Raw genomic sequence first — 14,094 nt, 5'->3', positions numbered from 1 at the left:
GGGTTGCTGTTATCAAGAAAGGCTTAAGTTCTGTAAATTGCAGTCTGGAGACACCTGCAAGGGGATCTGATTGAGATGTATAAGTCCTTGAATGGTTTGAGCAAGCGAAATGCTGTTGGGATTCTTTTACCCTTGCTCAGATTCTGCACCTGAGGGGCCATAAATTGAAATTGAGGAAAGACAGTTGTAGAATAGATATGTGGAAATTTGCCTTTAGCCAGGGTTAGACCGGGGTTCGAGCCCGTCACCACCAAATACGGAGGATGCGGAAAGGTCAGGGAATGAACACTGCATATTCCTGGAGCAATATGGCCTTAGTTGCTAATGCTCCTAAAAACCAAATAACAAATAACAGCCTTTAGCCAAGGGGTGGTTGATTACTCGAACAAGCTTCCATCTTTTGTTGTGGAACTTGACAGCTTAAATAAAATTCAAGGCTGAACTTGACAAACTTTTGAAGTGTGGGTGGGTGAAATGGGAAGGGTTTTTTTTTTTTTGGCTGATGCTATATAAGTTTTCTTTCTTGCTTAATATGCCTCTACTAATGCTAAAAGCTGCCAGCACTACCTAATTGTTGGCCCTTGAGAGATTCACTATAGCCCATTTTTTTTTTTTTCCATTTATTTGTACACACAATTCTTTACATTTTATATACAAGAACCTACAGAGAATATATATATACAATTTTATATACATTAGCATTATCATTCTCATTATACCTATATATATACACTATATTATATATGAACACGTGTGTGTGTGTGTGTGTGTGTGTGTGTGTGTGTGTGTGTGTGTGTGTGTGTGTGTGTGTGTGTGTGTGTGTGTGTGTGTGTGTTTACCTGTATCAAGGGTGGCTCCTAGGCCTTAGCCCATCTCCACCTTGCGCGTCTGTGGTGGTGCAGAAACTCAGCAAGCTTTTTATCGCTTGTGTATGTCCACCTTGCCACCAGGGAGCAGCCAACACCCAGGCACAAGCAGCCAAGCCTGGGTCTACTATTACCTTAAGTGCCATGGGCACAAATCCCACACCCACCGGAGATAGTGCAATACCGGTGGGTGCCAGCAATCCCGTCCCCAGGTTTCACTATAGCCCAGAAAGGAAGGAGGGGTTTGACTGACCTCATTGAACAAGAGAAGGCGATTAAGAACCTGAGGGTTTACTTCCAGGAAAACATGCGGCCACTCTACCAAGCCATAAGAAAGAGACAAACAGCACCCACTATTCATTCTGAACAAGGAGACCCCAGTCACATAGACAGAAGAAATAAAGACAGACAAATGGGCGAAGAATGCAATCCATGGTATACACTACAGCGATCTCCATGAAGACTACTTAGATACGATGGCTTCCATCACAAGGCTGACGAATGGGAGGCTCTTTCCCTGAAACTGAAGGATTTATACTCCATCCAAGACCAGTTAATCAAAACTAGGAACTACAGAAAGTACCTTGTTTAGGACTGTGGAGTGACAGACGACACATGTTGATGATGCCACCTGGTCCCAGAAAAAATTCAGCACATTACCTCAGGATGCAGGTTGTTCGTCCAGATGGAGTACACTCATAGACATGACCAGGTTGCCAGGATAATACATCAGAAGCTAGTATGAAAATATGAGTTGATCAAAGAATGTCTACCATATTACAAGTAAAAACCTCAGGCTGTACTAGAGACACATACAAATTGTACTGGAACTGTGCCATAATAATTGACAAGATGATCCCACACAACAGACCTGACCCTCATTAATAAGAAGGAAATTGCTACCTACCTGATCAGCATAGCAGTGCCGAACACTAGCAACCTCTAGAAAACCTACAAGGAAAAGATCAGGAAATACACAGAACTAAGACAGGAAGTCAGAAAGCCGTGATCCCGAATACCTGTAGGATAGTCAGAGAGCTCCTTGACCAACAGTAATAATACTGTAATAGTAATTCATTCATTTTGGTCTATGGTTGGCCCAAGGGCTAACCATGGACCAAAATGAATGAACTTATATGGATTTATGAATGAATTTATCTGGATATTTTTATAGTTTACTATTCCTAGATTTGTTCTGAAATATTCCTGAACGGAGGGTGAATTGGTTCTTTGTCTCATATGTCTCAGAAGTGCTTTGGCTGTTATAAAACTCCCTTGTCTTTCTGATTAATTTGGTTTTAATCTTGCTCTCACCTCTCAATTTCATTCTTATTTACAGCCCACCTAGATCTCAGGTGAGTGCCTTAATTTCTTAGCCAGTTGTAATTTTAATGAATTTATAGCCTTTAACTTCATTATTAGTTTAGTCACCATGTGAGGAAGAATGTTCAGTCGTGTTTTATAAGTTTTTTTTTTTTTTTAATTTATTTATTTATTATTTTTTTATTATTATTAATATTTGGTAAATGGACTGAACATTTCTGCATGCTACCTTCTAGAAACAGTCCTTTTTAATCTGTTTTATTTAAGATACCCAGTTATCATTTATAATTTTAGTTGTATAATTTTATTGTGTTATAAAATATAATTTCTGATTCCGTATAACATGTTATGATATTTTTTAAAACTTAAAAATTTCCCTCTTTTCTTCTCTTTCTACTTTTTGTAGAATTGAAAATGGAGCCCTTGATAATATGCCATAATTTAAGCAAATCCATTCTCATGGATTTGCTTAAATCTTAGAATTTCTTTTAGTGTTGAAATGTTTTTGCTTTCCTCCCAATATATAATTTAAGCGAGTTTGGGTGATAGTAATTGATTTAGTTTGACTTACTGTTTGAAATTTTGTAGTTGCGAGTTAGTCACCATTCACTGCTTACAAATGTTTTAAACTCTGCTTCTTCCTATATTAGTATTTAGTATTAGTAGTGGCAAAAGATGCAAGAAAGCAAGCTTATACAGCATCAGCCGGGGGGGGGGGACAAACAAAACAAAACCCAACCTTCCCATATCACCTGTCTATCCCCTCCAATAGTTTGTGGCACTTAATACTATTAGTTGAGTTCAGCTGCTCTTCAAATAATTTGGCTGTTGTATTGAGTTTTTTTAATTATTAAATTTATCAGTAGCTTTATCTGAGTATCTATTATGCTATGTTCCTTTGCAATAGGTGCATAAGATTTGAGGGTTTATACTTGCAGAGCCAAAAATATGGATTCCTTTCACAAGCTCATAATAGGGATTGATATGGTTTTCAGAATTAGTTGGAAATCCAGGTGGAGGTTCATATCAGTGGAGGATAGCTTCCTCCTCTTAAATCACCTTGGTGATCTTGTAGGAAGGTGAGATCCAAAAAAGGGCCCAGCAGAAGTCAGGGAGGGTCTTTTTGGTGATATTGATGCTTTCTGACTTTATAGCCGTGATAATTTAGGAGCACGTACATTTGAGTGTACCAGGTTCAAGCCCGTATGACTGCTAAATATAGTTAATGATTATATTCATTGTCAACAAATCGGGAAATGAGGAAACCCTGCCTTACATGTTTGAGTTAAAATTTCAGATCATTTAAATATGGAAGGAAAAAAAATAAAAATAAATTCATGGATGGTGGCAGACTATATGCAGTATATAATCTATTTAATAAGTGGTCTGTTATATTGATTGATACTAAAAATGAAACACTGAGAACATTTTAATATAAAGATTAACTAGTTTTGATTTGATTTGTTAAATTCATAGACCCTAATGTCTCTAAACTAAATGTAACTTTTTATTTGTAATGGACTTTGCTAAAGCATTCCTTTATTTGTAATGGACTTTGCTAAAGCATTCCTTTATTTGATAGATTTGTCTTTAATAACATTGCTTTGTATACTTTTGATATTCAATATTAAAACTGATATTTTCTATATTATATTGAAAAGACTTGTACATTCTGTGCATACCCACTTAGTAATACTTGTTAATTAATTTTGAATAGTTGCTTTTATATGTGATTATGAATTTATTTTATGTGTTTTATTTCAGAAATACTATTGGGATCATTGTAGGAATATTGGTAACTGCAATTGTTGTAGTTGTCATCATTGTTGTAGTCTCCTGCTTTTGCTGCAGTTGTTGTCTGTTGGCCAAACGAAGACAGCAGAGGGGCCGTGTGCTATATGGTAAGTACAATTAAAAAAAAATCACCTACACACAAAAAAGAACCTACATGGACTGAATTTTTATTGGTTATAGTGCTTATCGTTTCAGAAGATATTACTTGACCACGATGTGTTGTTGGTATGTATGGTATGGACACGCTGCTGGATGTTGCTATTCACAGCAGGAAATTTGTTTGCATTGTGCAAGAAGTGGACATTCTTACGTTGATTGTTCATATAGGAATACAACACCAACTTGTGCAAATTGTCTAGCTGCAAATTGCTGTGTGACTCATCCTGTCCAGAGTACTCTTTGTTCATTTCTGATAGCTTAGCAGTTTGTAATGGGCAAGACAGATTGTGATTGTCTCGTCTGAAAACTGGATTAAGCTGTGTATGGATGTCATGGATTGGAACTCTGTTTTCTTTTCTGTCTTGCTTTATACTAGTACAATTGTGCCCCCATATCTGCTGATTCAGTACCTGTAGTTAACCCCGAAAAAAAATGAAATAACTTAACACGTACTACTTTCGTAAAATCAACATCATTAAAAATAAAGGGAAGCATCGTATTGATGCTTCCCTTTATTTTGATTCTTTAGAAATTTAACGGATGCGCTGTTTTTTAAACTTGAATAATTTAAGTTTTTGTTTAATCTGAAAGCACAACTCTTGTATTTGCCCATTTTTGTGATTTCTAAACAAAAAAAAAATAGTTACTCAAAAAAAAAAAAAAAATTCCAACATCCCTGACATAAATAACGAAACAAAATTTGTCCTTCTGTGGTGCGACGGAACACAACAATTGACACAAGGCACTAAATCAAACTAAACATTCTCTCTCCCCCCTCCCCTTTTTTTTTGTTTTGAGCGGTAGGTGCAAAGACAGCGGGGGTTGCAAGATGCAATGATTGGATTTTTTTTTTTTAATTTAGAGTCTTGAAGTGTCCAGGTTAATCCAATCCCAGTGAATCGAGTCTTCTGTACTTTATTATTACCATATTTAATGTTGGTAATGTCTTACTGTGTGTTTAATTTATCGATTAAACTTTATTATACGTATGTATGTACAAGAAAATCATGTTATATATGGGGGTCAGCAGGTGTTTGCTTATATCTGCGGTTTCAGCCATTCATGGTAGGTCTTGGAACGTATCCCCCACGGACACGGGGGTCTTACTGTACTCTTTTCTCTCTTTTTTTCAATTTACTCTGCATATTACACTGCTCTAGTGTTTTTCTGATCTGTGTGCAGGGTAGATGGGCATGATATCATCTGTGCTAGATAGTAAATCCCTGGCCCAGCTTCACTTACCAGGGATGGAAACTAGCTTGTGGCAGCTTGCTGCTACGAGCTGGGCTAAATGGCCGGTCACTCAACACAAACAACATGACCCAACACTACACTGATTGGCCTTTCTCTGTATGGTATCTACACACCATAAATGTGGAGTTGCCATAGTTTATTAGGTGCCGCATACACACCAACAAAAAAAAAAAAAAGTTTACAGCTTTTACAATACATAAAATAATTAAAATTCAGGGGACATGACCATTTTGTCTTTGACTTTAATAGTTTTTTAATTCACTGCTGAAGTATGCTTACTAACAGAGGCTCATGGGAAAACAGAAAAGTTCTGTTTTCCCATGAGCAAAGATCAGTGCACCAGCTTGTGAATGGTTAAATATTCAAACATCCCCACCTCGTCACTAGTGGCAACTGCAGAGTTGAAGGAAATCTCAGAAGCTACACAGTGGCTTTGTCACAAGTGGCAAACTGCAGAGTTGAGAGAACCACAAAGATAGTGACATGCCCTGTATAATTATTAATTATACAGGGTGTTGTTCAGTTACAGTTGATACCACTGTATCAGCTGTAACATGCATCTCCAGTTATACATGCAGGAACCCCTAGTGAATTTTTGAGAGTGGTGGACTCTGTGGAGTGAATTTCTGTGTGAAAATTTAAGTCTTTTAAAAATGTGAATTTTTACTTAAATGTTTTTAAATATTAATATGTTCTTATTTCAAATTGATTGCCTGACATTATTATACTAAAGTTATTCTCAGAAATTAAATCACAAATTACTCATCACAAATTATTAAAAAAAATTCCAAATAAATTTTAAAAAGATTGTAAAAATTAATTTGTGGTTATTATTTTTTACTGCAGTAATATCTTCTATATCTGAGTGAATTTTTAAACTAAAACTAGACAGCAGTGGCCAAAAGTTGTTGGGATCTCCTTCTCCTCCTCCTTTGATTTTCAAATCTATTTTTGTGCTGCCATCCTTTAAAATTGTCTACCATCTCTTATTTGAAACAAATAAGAGATGACAGCATGTACTGGAAGATTTTAAAATGTTAAGATGCCTGATTCAAATCATATGTGGTGACTTGGAAAAATGTAAATTTATATATGTACTTCCTACAATCAGCACGCACACACAAAACATAAATTTATATTCATACTCCTGAAAGGTTAATGACTGCTGACATACATGCACATGTCATGTGCAGTTACTTGTGCATTAAAAAAAAAAATAAAAAAAATAAAAAAAAAACGCACCACTTTGCATACTATAAGTGGTTCTGGCAACACATCAGTGAGAATGAAAATCTTAAATCAGTACATTCTTTACAGAAGAAGCATAGTTCCACCTAAGTGTCTTTGCTACCAATGGTCAGAACACAAGAATGGGCAACAGAAAATCTATATGCAGTGCATGAAACACTTTGGCATTCCACAGAAGTCTTTGGTATGCCAGATCATTGGCTCTGTTTTCTTTACAAAACAATTAGTATCCAGTTATATCTAGAAATTAAAGGTTTGGGACCACCTGAACAAATTGGAATGTTGGGAAAGGTATTTCCAACAAGACATACATCTGTGGCAGCACTGCAGACAGTGAAATCTGTTTGAAGGTAACATGATCTTTAAGGGACTTTGAGTACCATTATCACAAGTCCTTATCTTTTCTGATTTTTTTCCCCCTGTGGAATATCTCTAAGCAGGCATTTATGAACAGTTGACAAGCAGTCAAAGAAATTTTGACTGGTTGAAATAAACACATTCCCCAGGACATGCTTGTCACCGAAATGTGTTGTCTTGTTCAGCACAGACAGGTAGGCACTTCAAACATCTTTTATAATGCATTGTGACCTTATACAACAGGTCTGCATATCAGTCAAATTATATTTTTTTTCTTGCAAGTGTAACTGGAGATGTATGCAACTTTAAAACGGCGTGTATTTTGCTTAATGCATTTTTGCAGTACTTTAGGATTGTGTATATTGTATTTAGTAGTGGAAAATGATGCAAAGAAGTAAGCCTATACCGTACCCTCATCCCCTTTAATAATTCACATACTTCTTCCTTAAATTTATTTAAAGTATCTATCTTCGCAACACCAGTTGGTAGATTGTTCTGACAAACAATCACACTCTTGCTGAAAGAAAATTTTTGCACATCTATCCTACAGCCATCCTTTTTAAATTTAAATTTGTCCCCTTACATGTGTTGTCCAAGCTGTGTGGAGTGTATGTATGGCCTATGTATCTAGATATATATATCTGTACTCAGATGTTTATCTATAGATATTTGTGAATATTCTTTGTTGTTACCTTTTTTTGCCATTAAAAACTATCCCAGCCTTTGGTATCTGACTCCAAAAGTTAGATAGCAAGATTTGTTATAAACAAAGTTGGGTAATACCCCAGATAACAGTATCCCTTACAAAATGGCACCAAGAAGAGGGGGAAAGCAATGACATATGGTTTGTAACTCTGCCCACTCACTGCGTTCCTTCTCTTCTTCTCGACGACTGCACATGGTGGATGTCACGTGCTATAACAGTATGTCGGAGATGAAAAACAATGAAATTAATGGCAAAACAGCAATTTTTCATAGCAACAACTAAAATAAATGCAATTGATTCTGAGAAGACAAAATGTCACGGAACATAACAACACGTCAGTTAAAATTAACAAAATTCACAAAAACAGTAATTTTTTTTTTTTCAAAACAAGAAACAAAAAGTAACATGACGTGCAGCAAATGACCAGTTTTTGCTGAATACCTCTCGAAGTCGCGTAAAAATCTAGCCTAAAAACCTAACCTCTTTTCGCTATACAGAAACGAAAGTCAATGAACACGTGCATTGAACAATAAAATTGCTCTTTGCATAAGCACAAAACACAATAAAAATTTTTTTTTGAAAGAACGTGACCTGCACAACACTCAACCAACACAATACTAGGTTAATGATATGTGAAAACAACACAGAAATACAAATAAAACTCACCTCATCAGTCCTGGCCCGTAAGCTTGTATATCTCTCGAACCCCCTGCAGGAAAGCCATTGTTTGGTTTCTGCCGCCAGAGTGCATACGCCGTCACATATATCCTCCGAGATATGAGTCGAACTGACCATTCACTGTTCTAGATGGCAGTTGCCGTTTAATGGCACTCCACGTTCTCTCGATGTTGTTGGTGTTTGCTCCAGTTTCAGGGTCGGTAAAATGAAGCGAGTGGTTTACTGCTATGTGCTTGAAACCTTCATCCTCCAGACAATCATAAGACTTCCAGCAGTCCGAAATAATAGTCGTTCTGAGCAGAATGGAAGTCTTAATGATGTCAAGGAGGACTTCTTTATTTTTTTCAACAACCCTGAAAAAACACTGATGTACCTTGTTCAATCCCACCAAAGACCCAGTGCCCATTCACTCTTTTTCCTCTATTATAGTTCCACTTTTCAAACTTACTCTCATCAATTTCAACCACCACACCCTCACCGCTTATCATATTCCTTTCTTTCAAGCACAGCTGCGCACACACACCTCTCTCTACAAAAACTGTGCCAGTCACTCACCGTGGTTTGACTCGCACCCATCTCACTCAAAACATATTCACATGGTACCTTCTCTGCCCAGTAATGGGTGAGAAGAAGGACCTCAATCATTCTTAATTTACTTTCTAAAACCACAATCCCTCATGTACAGACCTTTTAACTTGATGAGGATTGGTCCCTTTCTTCCTGCACACCCACTCAAATCTATCCGTAACGCCCTTTCTCTCGGCCAATCTCATCAAACATCCACACCGAAAACACTTATACTCAGAAGCAATCAAATTCACACTTCTACACCATTCAGCCACAGCCTTACATCCATCCCTTTCCAAACCATGCAACGTTCTCACATTCACTCGCTCCATTGGGATTGAACAAAGGTGAAAAAAAACACAAAAAGAAACAAAGAAATAAACAAAATAAGAAAATGTGACGGCAACACACTGCAACAAAAAACAACCAAACAGTTTACCTGCAGTATGGAACAGGATGACGACACGGGAACTCGGGACTAAATAGGCAACCACGTGCCAAGCAGCAATGGAATAGTAACTCTTAACAAGCAGCAATGGAACATTGCATCCAGAAATCAGCATGCAAATGAAACCGTGCATGACAGATTTGCATTTACCGCTCCAGTGACATTGTATCACGTGACATCCACCTGAAACGAAGAGGGAGATGCATTGAGTGGGCGGAGTCACAACTTATCAATCACTGCTTTCCCCCATTCTCACAGCCAATTACAAGGGTGTACTGTTAACTACAGTGCAGCCCAAAGTTGCAATATGTGTTTGATTTTTATTAAATTTGAGGTAGAGATGTCACTTTTTCATAATGTGTAAGTCATGATGTTACAGCTTTCAGCTGCTTGAAGTGTGGCTTATTTGAGAGGTTGCCTTGAGAGAATTGTGATGTTTCATAGTGTTACATTTTGCTTCCATTCTTTCAATATCTTAATATCTTGCAGACCACAAGTTGTCAAGTACCAGATAATAAGTCTGATTAAGTACTGATCTCTAATATTATGAGTGCTTTCTTTGCAATCACCAAAAATCCACTTTTTTTTTTAATGAAAATTCCTAAGACAGTCTTAGCAACGTTTTGTTTCAGTTTCATAATTGTGTCCACGAACTTCCATTTTCATTCTTATGGCGTTATATACATTGACAAGTGGACAGTATAACATAACTATATACAAATGTATAACGTAGTATAACATAGAATTAGTTGTCCAAATTTTATCACAATTTACTACAACCCTCTGATACAGTCAGGATTGATCACATCAGTGTAATTGAATATTTTTACAAATACTGATGATTTTAAGACTCTCCAGTTTGTGTGATGTCATTTCATAATTTAGAACAAATATTTCTTTGTTTATAGGTCTGTAATATAGGTCTTTTCTTTGTTATAGGCCTGTTTACTGTAAAAATTTAGCATATATTGCAAAAATTTAGCATATATTGCACTGCTTCTCTAATATTGAGAACAACCAAAATATTCCTCAAGACCTACTTAATAAGACAATAAGACTACCATAATAAGGTATTTTGCAAATGGAATATTAGTACGTTCCTCAGAAGATCCTGTATTTGAAAAACCATCTAGGGTAGTGTTCACAGAAAACACTGCTTCAGTCAAAATTCAGAGATGCAAGGGAACAAAAACAGGAACTTTCCAGGAGAATTTTTTACTCTACAGTTATTGTACACAGTTCAATTGAGTTTACGAATTATTGGTGAGGAGGATATAGCTCAACTTTTACTGAGATTTCCAAAATGAGAAATGCTTGTATGGAAAGAAATGTAGACGTAGCATCTTTTTTTTCAGTCACAAAACACTGTCCTTATTTGTGAATGCAATTAAGCACCAATATCAGTTGATCAAGTAAAGTGTAAAGCAAAAGATATGAAGTTCTCTGAGCAGTGTAAACAGGCTACTAAGAGCTCATGAGGTTTTGTTAATGATATGCAGAAATTTTGCCAGCAGGGATAAGGAAGGAATTATTTCGTTGTATAAAGCAATGGTTAGACACATCTTCAGTACTACATACAAGTCTGGCAGCCTTATTTTAGGAAGGATGAGGATCTGTTGGAACAGATGCAGAGAAGAACAAATGATTAGTGAGGGAAATGAAAGGGTATTCTTACAAAGAAAGACTTCTGTTCTGAAAATTGCAGCATTGGAAAATATACACCAATAAGGAGATCTGATTGATGTGTTTAAGGCTTTAAATGGATTGAGTTAACTCAACGTTGATGGCATCTTTACTGTTGCATTTCAGTCATAGATTTATTGAGGAAGAATTGGTTGCAGGATAGATGTGCAGAAGTTTGCTCTCAACCTGAGGGTAATTGATTAATTACCCTCAGTTTGAAAGTAAAAGTTCATTAATTGTTGGAAGAAATTGTCACCTGCTCTGTTCCGTGCTTTAAGTAAATTTAAGGAAGAATTGGATAAATTGTTAGAAGGAATGGACAGATGATGTGGAAAGTTTTTTTTTTCCTTTTTTTTTTTGGCTGATATGTATAAGCTAAAAGATATGTCATAGTTACTGATTCTCCTTCTGAAATTAGGCTTTAAGATGTTCTTAACCATACAATTTTTAACCATAATTCAGATTCATGAAATTGTTTTTGTTAGTATTTCTGAGAAAAACATTCATTCAGAAAATTGTTTTAATGCCCAAATGGGGATTTGATTGGCACACTGAACATAGTGAATGCAAACCAAGTTCCCTGGAGAGCGCAGTGATTTGTTTGTAACTTTGTTGGTTCCATTCTTCTCAATACATCAAGACCCATATGACTAAAGTTCAGAAAAATCAAAAACTCCTGGTGATGACAATCACCAAAAGCTGTAAATATATAAAGAACTTATTTAAGAGAGAGAGAGAGAGAGAGAGAGAGAGAGAGAGAAACAAGATGAATATACTGGCTGATGAGATAAAAACTGGGAGAATTGGACCTCTGTTGGTAACACATCATGACATTTCTTTAACAGTGCTTCACAATTTGCAAAATAATTACTGGAATAAGCAAGGTGTTGAACAATAAATGCACCCTTATTTTACAAGCATTATTTAGGAACCCTAAATTTAGAAGTCTTTAATCAGTGTGCAGCAGAAACGGGTCTCTTGGTAAAAGAGTACCCCTGGTATTGCATGATAGCAAGCATGTATAAGGTGTTAATGTAATGCATGGAGCACAAGTCATTATTGCAGCCATTCTCCTGATGGAGTAGCTATAGAAAGAGGAACAAAAAGCATTGAATAAATGTTTGACAGCATGCAGGGAGAGGTATTCTAGAATTGCTTCAATGAATGAAAACTTGATTCATTCAATTCTGGTATCGTCACATACATTTTTTGTTCTTCAAGCAGACATCAGAACTTTCAAAAGATAGAATGAACTCCTATCACTTCCACATCAACAGCTGCGTGAATTGTCAGTCTATGTTGAAATTGCTTTTGGAAGCAATGAAGATGAGAGGGTAATAAACTTTATCAAATAACATAACAAATGATATGTTTTCTTTTTTTTTATTTTGTTTATTCTACTTAATACTGTAGTTATTAAGTAGAATAAAGTAGTAAAAAGAGGTAGGGGGATCTGATTGAGCTGATGAAGTGTATAAATCGAATGAGTAAAATGAACAAGGGTGGTGTATTGTCAGTGGTAGAAGAGATAAGGATTAAGAGGCATAAATATAGACTTAATGGAGTATCAGTAGACTGGATTACAGGAGGTGTGCCTTTGGTCATTAAATGATTTTATTTATTTACTATGACAGCTGTGTTGAGTGTTCTGCTATTTCAGAGAATGGATGAATGCCAGATAGCTTAAACCAAGGTTTGTAAGCTATAATCCCAGGCAGATTGACTCAGGATAATATTCTCTCATAAACTGAGTGAACCCATGGAAATTTGATAAAAGCGGTTAAATGATAGGATTGTATGGAATTTAAAATTTTTCCTTTCTCTTGTTTGCTGTGTGTGTGTGTGTGTGTGTGTGTGTGTGTGTGTGTGTGTGTGTGTGTGTGTGTGTGTGTGTGTGTCATATATATATATAATTACATAAGACTAATGTTTCTTTTACAGGTCCAGCAACAACTACCACCACTACTGCTACAACCTATCCTGCTCAGCCAGCATACCCAGTCCAGCCATATCCTGCTGCATACCCACCCCAACAAGTATCAGGATACCAAGGTTATCCTCCTCCTTATCCACCTGTTGGTAATCAACCTGCTTATAATCCTAATTATCCTCCAGCCAAATAAATTTGGCCATCAGCACCTAGAACCATAATGTGTCTTACATTGTAAGTTAAACAAAAGTTATTGAGTTGAAACAGTTTAGCGTACTCCGTTCTTGTACTTTTAATTTAATGGTGATTAGCTGTTCTCAGATATGGCTACTTTGAAAAACATTTATGGTCATTTTATTATGTGAAATCCTGACTCTTGACTAAAATCAAGTTGCTGTTAACCCTGGTTTTACCATATAAAGGAGTAGTCAAAAATTCTGAATGTAATGTAATATATATATATGCTGTTTAATATATTCAGAGAACAGTTCCATGTGTTTATATCCTTTGTTTTTCAGTGTTTCAATATCACTGTATACAGTAGCATTTATAATCACAATATTAACATGATTTTAAAATGTTATTGTTGTAATTTGCAATAGGCTTTGAAAATAAAATTCAAGAACTGTTGACTTTTTTCTAACTGCTGAAGAAAAAAGTTCATTATGTTACTAAATTTTCTTAAGAAAATTGAATTTCTGATATTTCTTTTAATACTGTATCCTCTTGGGAGGTGTTGTGACATAAAAAGATCTGTAGGGGAGTGTAGGAAGTATTTACTGTGTATATATATGTATACATTAGATAGACATTATGTAAAGATGCAAACTCTCTCCAATCCCATCATTTTCACACTTTTCTTTTTTTTTTGACTTCATCTGCTCTATTTCATTTCATTCCTTAAATTATTGTTACAACTTTTGGGCATCTTTACTTTTTACTAGAAGAAAGTGCTTTCTTTGTTAATTCTATTTTATTGTCACTACTACTTACAGTAATGAAGAGAGAGCATGTTCATGTAATGAACTTGCCATTACTGTTGAAAACTTTTATTGCATTTTGCTTTGTAAGTGTGTATGTT

The 14,094-nt window shown here is 35.9% G+C and overlaps 1 protein-coding gene across 1 annotated transcript in view; it reads left to right on the top strand.

The window, feature by feature from the left end:
* LOC150078103 (uncharacterized) overlaps window positions 1–13,455 on the top strand; it is a 61,024-nt gene extending 47,569 nt beyond the window's left edge. Inside the window, exons 3-4 of the mRNA XM_090385437.1 lie at window positions 3,954–4,090; window positions 13,025–13,455. Coding sequence (XP_090241563.1) covers window positions 3,954–4,090; window positions 13,025–13,206 — 319 coding nt within the window. The 3' untranslated portion in view covers window positions 13,207–13,455. The remainder of the gene's footprint in view (window positions 1–3,953; window positions 4,091–13,024) is intronic.
* Window positions 13,456–14,094: the final 639 nt, after the last annotated feature.

The sequence above is a fragment of the Mastigoproctus giganteus genome, chromosome 11 (genome assembly GCF_048544385.1).
Source record: "Mastigoproctus giganteus isolate SK-2022 chromosome 11, ASM4854438v1, whole genome shotgun sequence".
NCBI lineage: Eukaryota > Metazoa > Arthropoda > Arachnida > Uropygi > Thelyphonidae > Mastigoproctus > Mastigoproctus giganteus.
Note: the sequence above shows the minus strand (reverse complement) of the source record. Positions and strands in the feature narration are given on the sequence as shown.